General features: G+C 50.6%; 1 protein-coding gene across 3 annotated transcripts in view; it reads right to left on the bottom strand.

Moving 5' to 3' along the window:
- Positions 1–12,500, bottom strand: part of LOC144611764 (leucine-rich repeat and fibronectin type III domain-containing protein 1-like protein) — a 109,812-nt gene that overhangs the window by 6,223 nt on the left and 91,089 nt on the right. For all 3 annotated transcript variants that reach the window (XM_078431014.1, XM_078431013.1, XM_078431015.1), the window contains exon 2: positions 5,918–7,325. In XM_078431014.1, coding sequence (XP_078287140.1) covers positions 5,918–7,305 — 1,388 coding nt within the window. In that variant the 5' untranslated portion in view covers positions 7,306–7,325. The remainder of the gene's footprint in view (positions 1–5,917; positions 7,326–12,500) is intronic.

The raw sequence follows: 12,500 nt of genomic DNA, 5'->3' as shown, positions 1-12,500 counted from the left end.
AGACAGTCAGGATGGAACCCGGGACTCTGGCGCCGTGAGGCAGCAGTTCTACCCGCTGCACCACCGTGGGCCTGTTGACCTCTCATTTGGTTCCAGTGAAACACAACGTCTTTGTGACCAAATTATTCCAAGTCACTTCTGAGGACCAGTTGCACACCGTTCCTCACCACGGCCATCCCATCTCCGCCCCAGTGTCGGACTCCCCGGGGCTTGTGGTTAATCCCGCTGGGTCACTGGGTAAGGGAGACGTCTCTCCCAAACGCCAGCCCACCAGCACATCCACTCGAAGGTCCAGCAACGAGCGGTGAGAAGACACGGTCATTCTCAGTGCACGTGGACAATTTTACTTTAATCGAAATGGATTTAATTAACTAAAATGTATTTAAACATATTTGATTTTGAAATTTCTAGTGCTTTAAGTGCTATAATTATTTACAATTTGTTTGACATTTTAATATTTTCTAATAATGCAATCATATTAAAACACTCTGGATTCTCTGGTCTCAGAACATAGAACATAAAAAAATACAGAACAGGTCCTTTGGCAATAGACAATAGACAACAGGTGCAGGAGGAGGCCATTTGGCCCTTTGAGCCAGCAATGCCATTCAATGTGATCATGCCTGATCATTCTCAATCAGTACCCCGTTCCTGCCTTCTCCCCATACCCCCTGACTCCGCTATCTTTAAGAGCTCTATCTAGCTCTCTCTTGAAAGCATCCAGAGAATTGGCCTCCACTAGGGAATTCCACAGATTTACAACTCTCTGAGTGAAAAAGTTTTTCCTCATCTCCGTTCTAAATGGCCTACCCCTTATTCTTAAACTGTGACCCCTGTTTCTGGACTCCCCCAACATCAAGAAAAAATTTCCTGCATCTAGCCTGTCCAAATCTTTAAGAATTGTATATGTTTCAGTAAGATCCCCTCTCATCCTTCTAAATTCCAGTGTATACAAGCCCAGTCGACCCATTCTTTCATCATATGTCAGTCCCGCCATCCCGGTAAACCTATGCTGCACTCCCTCAATACCAATAATATCCTTCCTCAAATTAGGAGGCCAAAATTGCACACAATACTCCAGGTGCGGTCTCACTAGGGCCCTGTACAACTGCAGTAGGACCTCCTTGCTCCTAAACTCAAATCCTCTCGCAATGAAGGCCAACATGCCATTAGTTTTCTTCACTGCCCGCTGTACCTGCATGCTTACTTTCAGTGATTGATGTACAAGCACACCCAGGTCACATTGCACCTCCCCTTTTACTAATCTGACACCAATCAGATAATAATCTGCCTTCCTGTTCTTGCCACCACAGTGGATAACCTCACATTTATCCACATTATACTCCATCTGCCATGCATCTGCCCACTCACCCAACCTATCCAAGTCACCCTGCAGCCTCATAGCATCCTCCTCACAGCTCACACTGACACCCAGCTTTGTGTCATCCGCAAATTCCCTCATCTAAATCATTAATATATATTGTAAATAACTGGGGTCCCAGCACCGAGCCTTGCGGCACCCACTAGTCACTGCCTGGCATTCTGAAAAGGACCCGTTAATTCCCACTCTTTGCTTCCTGCCTGCCAACCAGTTCTTTATCCATGCCAATACCCTACCCCCAATACCGTGCTCTAATTTTACCCACTAATCTCTTGTGTGGAACCTTGTCAACGGCTTTCTGAAAGTTGGCCCATCAAGTCTACTCTGCCATTCAATCATGGCTGATCTATCTCTCCCTCCTAACCCCATTCTCCTGCCTTCTCCCCATAACCCCTGACACCCGTGCTAATCAAAAATCTATCTATTTCTGTCTTAAAAATATCCACTGCCCTCTGTGGCAAATAATTCCACAGGTTCACCACCCTCTGACTAAAGAGTCTCCTCCTCATCTCGTTCATTATATGCCCTCTATATTTGATTCTTCCACCCTGGGAGAAAGGTTCTGACTGTCTACCCTGTCTAAACCTCTCATAGTTTTATTCACTTCTATCGGGTCTACCTGCAACCTCCAGCGTTCCAGGGTAAACAATCCAAGTCTGTCCAGCCTCTCCCTGTAGGTAATATCGTTGTGGTAAACCTCCTCTGCTCCCTTTCCAAAGCCTCTACATCCTTCCACAGGATGAGTGATCACTTGATGGTCTGTGGGGTGGGTGAATCCCCTCTCAACACAGCTGTGCGGCACGGTGGCGCAGCGGGTAGAGCTGCTGCCTCACAGTGCCAGAGACCAGGGTTCCATCCTGACTACGGGTGCTGTCTACATGGAGTTTGTACGTTCTCCCCGTGACCTGCGTGGGTTTACTCCGGGTGCTCCGGTTTCCTCCCACACTCCAAAGACGTGCAGGTTTGCAGGTTTGTAGGTCTGAAGAAGGGTCTTGACCCGAAACGTCACCCATTCCTTCTCTCCAGAGATGCTGCCTGACCCGCTGAGTTACTCCAGCATTTTGTGTCTATCTTCCATTTAAACCAGCACCTGCAGTTCCTTCCTACACGGGTTTGTAGGTTAATTGGCTTGATATAAATGTAAATTGTCCCTAGTGTGTGTAGGATAGTGTTAGTATGGGGGGATCACTGGTTGGCATGGACTCGATGGGCCGAAGGGCCTGTTTCTGCGTTGTCTCTCTAAAAACTAAACTATAATCTAAACTTGGGGAGGTGTATCCAATCAGGAAAAAGGCCACCAACCAATCAGAGTCTGTTTCAGGGTCTGAGCTAGTGGATTTAGATTTAGATTTAGATTTACAATAGACAATAGGTGCAGGAGGAGGCCATTCAGCCCTTCGAGCCAGCACCGCCATTCAATGCGATCATGGCTGATCATTCTCAATCAGTACCCCGTTCCTACCTTCTCCCCATACCCCCTCACTCCGCTATCCTTAAGAGCTCTATCCAGCTCTCTTTTGAAAGCATCCAACGAATTGGCCTCCACTGCCTTCTGAGGCAGAGAATTCCACACCTTCACCACCCTCTGACTGAAAAAGTTCTTCCTCATCTCCGTTCTAAATGGCCTACCCCTTATTCTCAAACTGTGGCCCCTTGTTCTGGACTCCCCCAACATTGGGAACATGTTATCTGCCTCTAATGTGTCCAATCCCCTAATTATCTTATATGTTTCAATAAGATCCCCCCTCATCCTTCTAAATTCCAGTGTATACAAGCCCAATCGCTCCAGCCTTTCAACATATGACAGTCCCGCCATTCCGGGAATTAACCTAGTGAACCTACGCTGCACGCCCTCCATAGCAAGAATATCTTTCCTCAAATTTGGAGACCAAAACTGCACACAGTACTCCAGGTGCGGTCTCACCAGGGCCCGGTACAACTGTAGAAGGACCTCTTTGCTCCTATACTCAACTCCTCTTGTTACGAAGGCCAACATTCCATTGGCTTTCTTCACTGCCTGCTGTACCTGCATGCTTCCTTTCATTGACTGATGCACTAGGACACCCAGATCTCGTTGAACTCCCCCTCCTCCTAACTTGACACCATTCAGATAATAATCTGCCTTTCTATTCTTACTTCCAAAGTGAATAACCTCACACTTATCTACATTAAACTGCATCTGCCATGTATCCGCCCACTCACACAACCTGTCCAAGTCACCCTGCAGCCTTATTGCATCTTCCTCACAATTCACACTACCCCCCAACTTAGTATCATCTGCAAATTTGCTAATGGTACTTTTAATCCCTTCGTCTAAGTCATTAATGTATATCGTAAATAGCTGGGGTCCCAGCACCGAACCTTGCGGTACCCCACTGGTCACTGCCTGCCATTCCGAAAGGGACCCATTTATCCCCACTCTTTGCTTTCTGTCTGTCAACCAATTTTCTATCCATGTCAGTACCCTACCCCCAATACCATGTGCCCTAATTTTGCCCACTAATCTCCTATGTGGGACCTTGTCGAAGGCTTTCTGAAAGTCGAGGTACACCACATCCACTGACACTCCCTTGTCAATTTTCCTAGTTACATTTAGAGATACAGCGCGGAAACAGGCCCTTCAGCCCACCAAGTCCGTGCCGCCCAGCGATCCCCGCACACTAACACTATCCTACACACACTAGGGACAATTTTTTTTTACATTTACCCAGTCAATTAACCTACATACATGTACGTCTTTGGAGTGTGGGAGGAAACCGAAGATCTCCGAGAAAACCCACGCAGGTCACTGGGAGAACGTACAAACTCCGTACAGACGGCGCCCGTAGTCAGGATCGAACCTGAGTCTCCGGCGCTGCATTCGCTGTAAGGCAGCAACTCTACCGTGCTGGTTTGGAGGAATTTAGTGGGATGTGGACCAAATGCAGGCAATTGGGTGTAGCCCAGTATGGGCAGGTTGGGCCGAAGGGCCTGTTTCCGTGCTGAATGACTCTAGAATTCTATGAATCTACACAGGACAGTGAAACAGGGAGTAGATGAGGCAGTGAGACAGGCAGTGATGGATTGATTTTTCTCGTTAGTTAATGGAAGTGGAGCCAGTGGAAGGCTCGGTGCATCATCTGGTCCAGAGAGAAGGAAATATGAAAGCAATCACAGAGGAGCGGTGGGTGGGTGGGTGGGATGGATGGAGCTCGCTGTGATTGCACCTCGAGCTCAATGCTTGTGTCTCTGTTTAGTCTCCATGGAGCTCAGCACAGATTACAGCAGCATTCTGCACTCACGTGCGATCATGGGCCAAAGGCTAGTGGAGGTAGACTGGATCAGTGGCCAGGACAGTGGCAAGACCATCTCACTCCCAACTCTCTCCCATCCTCTCCTGCCCAAGTATCCAGAAATTATAATAAAGTACCAGCAGATAGACAATAGACAATAGGTGCAGGAGTAGGACATTCGGCCCTTCGAGCCAGCACGCCATTGAATATGATCATGGCTGATCACTCTCAATCAGTACCCCGTTTCTGCCTTCTCCCCATACCCCCTGACTCCACTATCCTTAAGAGATCTATCTAGCTCTCTCTTGAATGCATTCAGAGGATTGGCCTCCACTGCCTTCTGAGGCAGAGAATTCCACAGATTCACAACTCTCTGACTGAAAAAGTTTTCTTCATTTCCTCATCTCAGATGTGCATTAGTTTAGTTTAGTGATACAGCGTGGAAAGAGGCCCTTCAGCCCATTGAGTCCGCACCGACCAGCAATCCCCCTACATTTTAGGTATGTGAAGAGGAAAAAATAGTCAAGGCAAATGTGGGTCCCTTGAACACAGAAGCAGGGGAATTTATTATGGGGAACAAGGAAATGGCAGAAGAGTTGAACTGGTACTTTGGATCTGTCTTCACTAAGGAAGATACAAACAATCTCCCAGATGTTCTAGTGGCCAGAGATCCTAGGGTGATGGAGGAACTGAAAGAAATCCACATTAGGCAGGAAATGGTGTTGGGTAGACTGATGGGACTGAAGGCTGATAAATCCCCAGGGCCTGATGGTCTGCATCCCAGGGTACTTAAGGAGGTGGCTCTAGAAATTGTGGACGCATTGGTGATCATTTTCCAATGTTCTATAGATTCAGGGTCAGTTCCTGTGGATTGGAGGGTAGCTAATGTTATCCCACTTTTTAAGAAAGGAGGGAGAGAGAAAACGGGAAATTATAGACCAGTTAGTCTGCCATCAGTGGTGGGGAAGATGCTGGAGTCAATTATAAAAGACGAAATTGCGGAGCATTTGGATAGCAGTAACAGGATCGTTCCGAGTCAGCATGGATTTACAAAGGGGAAATCATGCTTGACAAATCTAGTTACTCCAGCATTCTGTGAAACGCCACCTATCCATGTTCTCCAGAGATGCTGCCTGACCCCCTGAGTTACTCCAGCACTCTGTGAAACGTCACCTATCCATGTTCTCCACAGATGCTGCCTGACCCGCTGGGTTACTCCAGCACTCTGTGTCTACCTGGGAGCTGTGTGAAGGGCTGGACCTACCTGTAGACCAGGGTGTTGTCGGTGGAGCTGTTGTACTGGATCTGGTACATGCGGATGCCAGGGATGGGGTGGAGAGAGGGCCAGCGGATGAGAGCAGAGGTGGTGCTGAGATCCGTAGCCACCACCTTCCTATCGGGCGAGCTCTTGGCATCACTGCCGTTGGATTGGGGGCCGGTCTTGGTGGAGGTGGTGATGTCCGAGGAGCCTGGCGCTGGCTCCTTCTGCTGCTTGGTGAAGTTGACCAGGTGAGGCAAGGGGATGATGCCGATGGTCACGTTGGCGGCCGATTCCCCCGCTGCGTTGGAGGCGATGCAGCTGAACATGCCGCTGTCCTTCAGGGTGGTGATGAGAATGTCCAGGGTACCGTTGTCGTAGATCATGGTTCTGGACGAGTTGGACACCAGCTTGCCTTCCGGAGAGCTCCAGTGGATGGAGGGGCCTGGATCTCCGATGGCCTTGCACTTGAGGGTCACCCCCTGGCCCTCCACCACATAGGCCTTGGTGGCCGTCAGACGGGTTATGAGCGGAGGCTCACAGGTGAAGTCCTCCTCCGCGATGGACCAGAAATACTTGCCCATCAGTTGTGATGGCGATGCGCAGGTCTCCAGATCATCCTTCCTGGTCAACCTGCGAAGCCAGAGGAGCTCGCAGTTACAGTGGAGAGGGTTCCCCCCAAAGCTGAGGGTCACGGAGAAGTACGGAACACCCTTGAAATTGATCAGCAGCTGAGTCCTTAAGAACAGAGGGTCTGGGGGAAGCTTGTGCAACCTGTTGGACGTCATGTCCAAACGCGCCAACTTGTGAAGGATGGAGAAGGTGCCCTCCTCTATGTGGTTGATCAGGTTGTGGTCCAAGGTCAAGGTGTTGAGGTTGGTCATCTTGGAGATGGCCTCCCATGGGAAGCGCTCCAGGTTATTGTAGGACATGTCCAGGTCCTCCAGGCAGATGAGGAAGTCATTGAAGGATTCCTCAGAGATGTGGTGGAGCTGGTTGTTGTTGAGGATGAGGTGCCGGAGGTTGACCAGGCCCTTCAGGTGTTCGTTCACCAGCCTGGTCAACCTGTTGCTGTCCAGGTGCAAGGCACGGAGGCCCCGCAGGTCACCGAAGGACAGGGGCACAATCTGGCTGATGGTGTTTCTGGACAGGGTGAGGTGGACCAGGCTGGTCATGTTGGCAAAGTCCTTCCTCCTGATGGTGGTGATGAAGTTGTCAGTCAGCCGCAGCTCCACTGTCCTCCGGTCGATGAACGGCGGCACGAAGAGCAGCCCGGTCTTGGCGCAGAGAATGGCCAGGGACGGTGACAGGTTCTGGCAGATGCAGCGTTTGGGGCAGAGCTGGGACCTGACCGCCAGGCTGAGCAGCAGCAGAGAGATGAGGAACCTCTCCATCCTCACCCAGACCCACCACTCTGCGGACAAACAAGGGGAGGCAGCGTTAAGAACCGAGCGGGAACAAGACGGGACACACTTGGCCAATGGTCACCTTGACCCACCAATGGTTCCACCATCAGTACCACCACACCCTTCCCCCACTCACCCCCCCTCCCACTGACCCCCCCTCCCACTCACCCCCCTCCCACTGGCCCCCTCCCCCTGACCCCTTCACTCACTCCCCTCCCACTCACCCCACACTGACCCCTCCCCCACTGCCCCCTCCTCCCACTGCCCCCCCGCCCACTGACCCCACACTGACCCCCACACTGACCCCCACACTGACCCCCACACTGACCCCCACACTGACCCCCACACTGACCCCCACACTGACCCCTCCTCCCACTGACCCCACACTGACCCCTCCTCCCACTGACCCCACACTGACCCCTCCTCCCACTGACCCCACACTGACCCCTCCTCCCACTGACCCCACACTGACCCCTCCTCCCACTGACCCCACACTGACCCCTCCCCCACTGACCCCTCCTCCCACTGACCCCACACTGCCCCCTCCTCCCACTGACCCCCACACTGACCCCTCCCCCCAATGACCCTTCCTCCCACTGACCCCCACACTGACCCTTCCTCCCACTGACCCCCACACTGACCCCTCCTCCCCTCCAGTCAGCCCCTCCCACTACCCTTCCATGCCCACTGACCCTCGCTAGCCCAACTGACCCACTGACGCCTCCCGTCAGAACCTTCCTCACTCTGGATTTATTGTGGAAGTGTAAAGGGCAACATCATCACAGTCTGAAGGTCCCGACCCAAAACATCTGTCCATCCCCTCCACAGATGCTGCCTGACCCATTGAGTCTGTCCGTCCCCTCCACAGATGCTGCCTGACCCATTGAGTCTGTCCATCCCCTCCACAGATGCTGCCTGACCCACTGAGTTCCTCCACCTCCTTGAACTTTTACCATACATTAAATGTATCCCAATAACAATACAGATACCATGAGGTTGCAGAAGCAGTAAAGCCAACACAGCCCTGGTGGACCATTCGGCCCATCAAACTCATGCCAGTTGGAGGGGAGAAGGGAAAGATCCCAAATTCTGTCCTGTTTTAGTTTAGAAATACAGCGAGATAACAGGCCCTTTGCCCCAACGTGTCCGTGCCGACCCGCGATCACCCCGTACACTAGTTCTATCCCACAGACGAGGGACAATTTAGAGAGGTCAATTAACGTACAGGCATGTACGTCTTTGGAGTGTGAGGGGAAACCGGAGCACCCAGAGAAAACCCACGCAGGTCACGGGGAGAACGTGCAAACACCGTACAGACACCACCCGTAGTCGGGATGGAACCCGGGTCTCTGGCGCTGTGAGGCAGCAGCTCTACCCGCTGCACCACCCACCGTGCCGCATTGTACTTTTCTATGTGTTGTGTAGTCCATGTTTCATGTTCTATGTTATATGTTCTATGTTTTACGCTCCATGTTCTATCCTCCATGTTCCGTGTTCTGCAGGCGAGTGGGGAGGTGGGAGAGAGAGGGAGGGAGGGAGGGGTCATGCCACACACTAGTGGGCGAGCTGGGAGGTTTATTCCATGAGGTACACAGCTGGAGGATGTGACAGGGAAGGTGGGCACTGACGGTGGTGAAACATTTCACACGCAGCTCTAGCCGAGCACGCGTGAGCCTTGGTGAGAACACGCAGGAACAGGAATAGAAACGTCAGCTCAATCTCAGCAGCGTTCTCCTGCCCACTCTGTTTCCTCGTCACCATCAACTGCAGGAAGGTTCTGCAATAGACAACAGACAATAGGTGCAGGAGGAGGCCATTCGGCCCTCTGAGCCAGCACCACCATTCACTGTGATCATGGCTGATCATTCTCAATCAGTACCCCGTTCCTGCCTTCTCCCCATACCCCTTGACTCCGCTATCTTTTGAAAGCATCCAGAGAATTGGCCTCCACTGCCTTCTATGGCAGAGAATTCCACAGATTCACAACTCTCTGGGTGAAAAAGTATTTCCTCATCTCCCTTCTAAATGGCTGACCCCTTATTGTTAAATGTTGCAAAGGTGCCTGCATCTCAATCCCCCCCCCCCCCCCCCATACCAGCCCCACAATGTCCCTCACACACACTGTCGCCTGAGGAGAGGGGTTTGTGTTTCACCTGGGCCCTGTATCTGCCTTTCATGTGGGGCCCAGTGGCCCAATTACCAACAGCTCAGGGGGGAACAGACACAAAGAACATCTCGTAGAGCAGCGGTCAGCTACAAGAACAAGTCAGTTTATGTACAAGTCTGAAGAAGGGTCTCAACCCGAAACGTCACCCATTCCTTCTCTCCACAGATGCTGCCTGACCCGCTGAGTTTCTCCAGCACTCTGTGAAACGTCACCTATCCATGTTCTCCACAGATGCTGCCTGACCCGCTGAGTTACTCCAGCACTCTGTGAAACGTCACCTATCCATGTTCTCCACAGATGCTGCCTGACCCGCTGAGTTACTCCAGCACTCTGCCCATCTTCTGCCTTTCCAGCTCCCATCTCGCTCAAACACAAGCATGGAACTTTCCACCATCTCCAAGAGGAAGATCCTGCAATAAATAGTGCCCAATCCCTGTCCCAGGGCGGGGATTCCAGAAAGAGACATGAAGGAGGCAGATGGAGACCGGGTGTCAATGAGGCTACAAGCTGAGGAGATTCAAACAGTCAGCTGTGAAATAATTATACAGAAATTACAGGTTTGTGGATCTGGCTGGCTTCATCAATAAATAATGGGCGATCTGTAAGGACGAGACTGTTGTGTGAGTTTAACGAGGAGCCTGCTGTGTAAAAGCTCAGATTAAACGCTCCCTGCATCCTGTGATTGATTACTGAACATTGTGGGAGACTGATACCCAGCTGACTGTATTTTCAGTCAGATTTCAGCGGAGTTGTGGAAAGTTACAGAGTCGCGCGACACGACAAATGATCCCCTCATCCATGCCCCAGCTAAGCTCACCCCCTTCTCCTGCACTTAGCCTACATCTCTCCCAACCTTTCCTATCCCCGCACCTGTACAAATGATTTTGAAATACTGTTTAGTTTAGAGGTACAGCGCGGAAACAGGCCCTTCGGCCCACCGAGTCCGTGCCGACCAGCGATCCCTGCACACTAACACAAACCTACACACACCAGGGACAATTTCTTTACATTTAAACCAATCCAATTAACCTACAAACCTGCACGTCTTTGGAGTGTGGGAGGAAAACCGAAGATCTCGGAGAAAACCCACGCAGGTCACGGGGAGAACGTGCAAACTCCGTACAGACAGCACCCGTGGTCAGGATTGAACCCGGGTCTCTGGCGCTGTGAGGCAGCAACTCTACCGCTGCGCCACCGTGCTGCCCTGTTATTGGACCGTCCTCAACTACCTCATCTGGCAGCTCATTCCATACGCCCATCACCCTCTGTGTGAAAAAAAGTAGCCCCTCAAGTTCCTATTAAATCTTTCCCCTCTCACCTTAAAGCTTTGTTCTCTAGTTCTTGATTCCCCTACCCTAGAAAAAAGACTCTGTGTATTCGCTCGATCTATTCTCTTCATGATATTACACACCTCTGTAAGATCACCCCTCAACCTCCTGCGCTTCAAGGAATAAAGTCCCAGCCTGCCCAACCTCTCCCTGTAGCTCAGGCCCACGAGTCCTGGCAACAGTATAATGTGGATAAATGTGAGGTTATCCACTTTGGTGGCAAGAACAGGAAAGCAGACTATTATCTGAATGGTGGCCGATTAGGAGAAGGGGAGATGCAACGAGACCTGGGTGTCGTGGTACACCAGTCATTGAAAGTAGGCATGCAGGTGCAGCAGGCAGTGAAGAAAGCGAATGGTATGTTGGCATTCATAGCAAGGGGATTCGAGTATAGGAGCAGGGAGATTCTGCTGCAGTTGTACAGGGCCTTGGTGAGACCACACCTGGAGTATTGCGTACAATTTTGGTCTCCTAATCTGAGGAAAGACATTCTAGCCTTAGAGGGAGTACAGAGAAGGTTCACCAGATTGATTCCTGGGATGGCAGGACTTTCATATGAAGAAAGACTGGATAGACTGGGCTTGTACTCGCTGGAATTTAGAAGATTGAGGGGGGATCTTATAGAAACTTACAAAATTCTTAAGGGGTTGGAACATTTTCCATGTTTCTATGTAACATCCTCGTAAATCATCTCTGTAACTTGTTCACCTTTCCTCATGGCATCGTTCCTGTAGCATGGTGGCCAAAGGGTTGTAGTTTTACACGAGAGATGTGAGTTTACATGAGTTGGAGTCATTCAGCGTGGGAACAAACTTGCCCAAGCCGACCAAAGGTACTAGAGGAGCAAGATGAACCACTCCGTCTAAATCACCTATACTGAAGTGTAGTACGCAAAGGAGTGTAACGTCCGCCATTTTAGTAAGCAAAACCCACCGTTCACTCTGCCTCTCAGTGTTTGTAGGGGAACAGTATGTGTGATGACACCATAAAAATGCAGAATTTATCTCATCTATCAATTCACAGATTTTGGTTATTTTTCTTTTTAAATGTTTCTGCAAGTTTCTGCCTCCTAAAATGGCGCCATGACGTACTACGGTTTTTAGGGTCGAGTGGTCTATCTTGTTCCTCTAGTATCTTTGATGCCGACCAACATGCCTCAGCTACACTAGTCCCACCAGCCTGTGTCTGGCCCACATCTCCATGGCTGTGGTTGACATGAGAGGTGTTGTTTACACAAGAGGTGTGAACAGGAGATGTGTGGTCAGTGGTTGTGAGCTGGGGCTATGGTGTTACATCGGAGGTGGGGCTGTTGGTGGGAGTTTACACTGGGTGCAAAGGCAGTGTTGGATCTAAGGTAAAGGCTCTGAAGGCCATCGGAGAAAGCTGGGCAGCTGGAGTGTTCTAGAATTCAATAAAGGATGACAATGAAATTGAAAAGGAAAATGAAAGCAGAATATGAGGAAACGCAACACAGAATGACAGACTTAAACACGTACACAAAGAGGGACAGACTATTGATGTTATGTGGGACCCTTCTAGGCAAAGATGGGAGAACTTATAACAGAGGATGCAGAAAGCTAATGGGTGGTGCAGCGGTAGAGTTGCTGCCTCACAGCGCCAGAGACCCAGGTTCAATCCTGACTACGGGTGTTGGCTGTACCGTGTTTATACAATCTTCCCGTGACCAC

The sequence above is a fragment of the Rhinoraja longicauda genome, chromosome 41 (genome assembly GCF_053455715.1).
Source record: "Rhinoraja longicauda isolate Sanriku21f chromosome 41, sRhiLon1.1, whole genome shotgun sequence".
NCBI lineage: Eukaryota > Metazoa > Chordata > Chondrichthyes > Rajiformes > Arhynchobatidae > Rhinoraja > Rhinoraja longicauda.
This window is presented reverse-complemented; position numbering and strand designations above follow the sequence as displayed.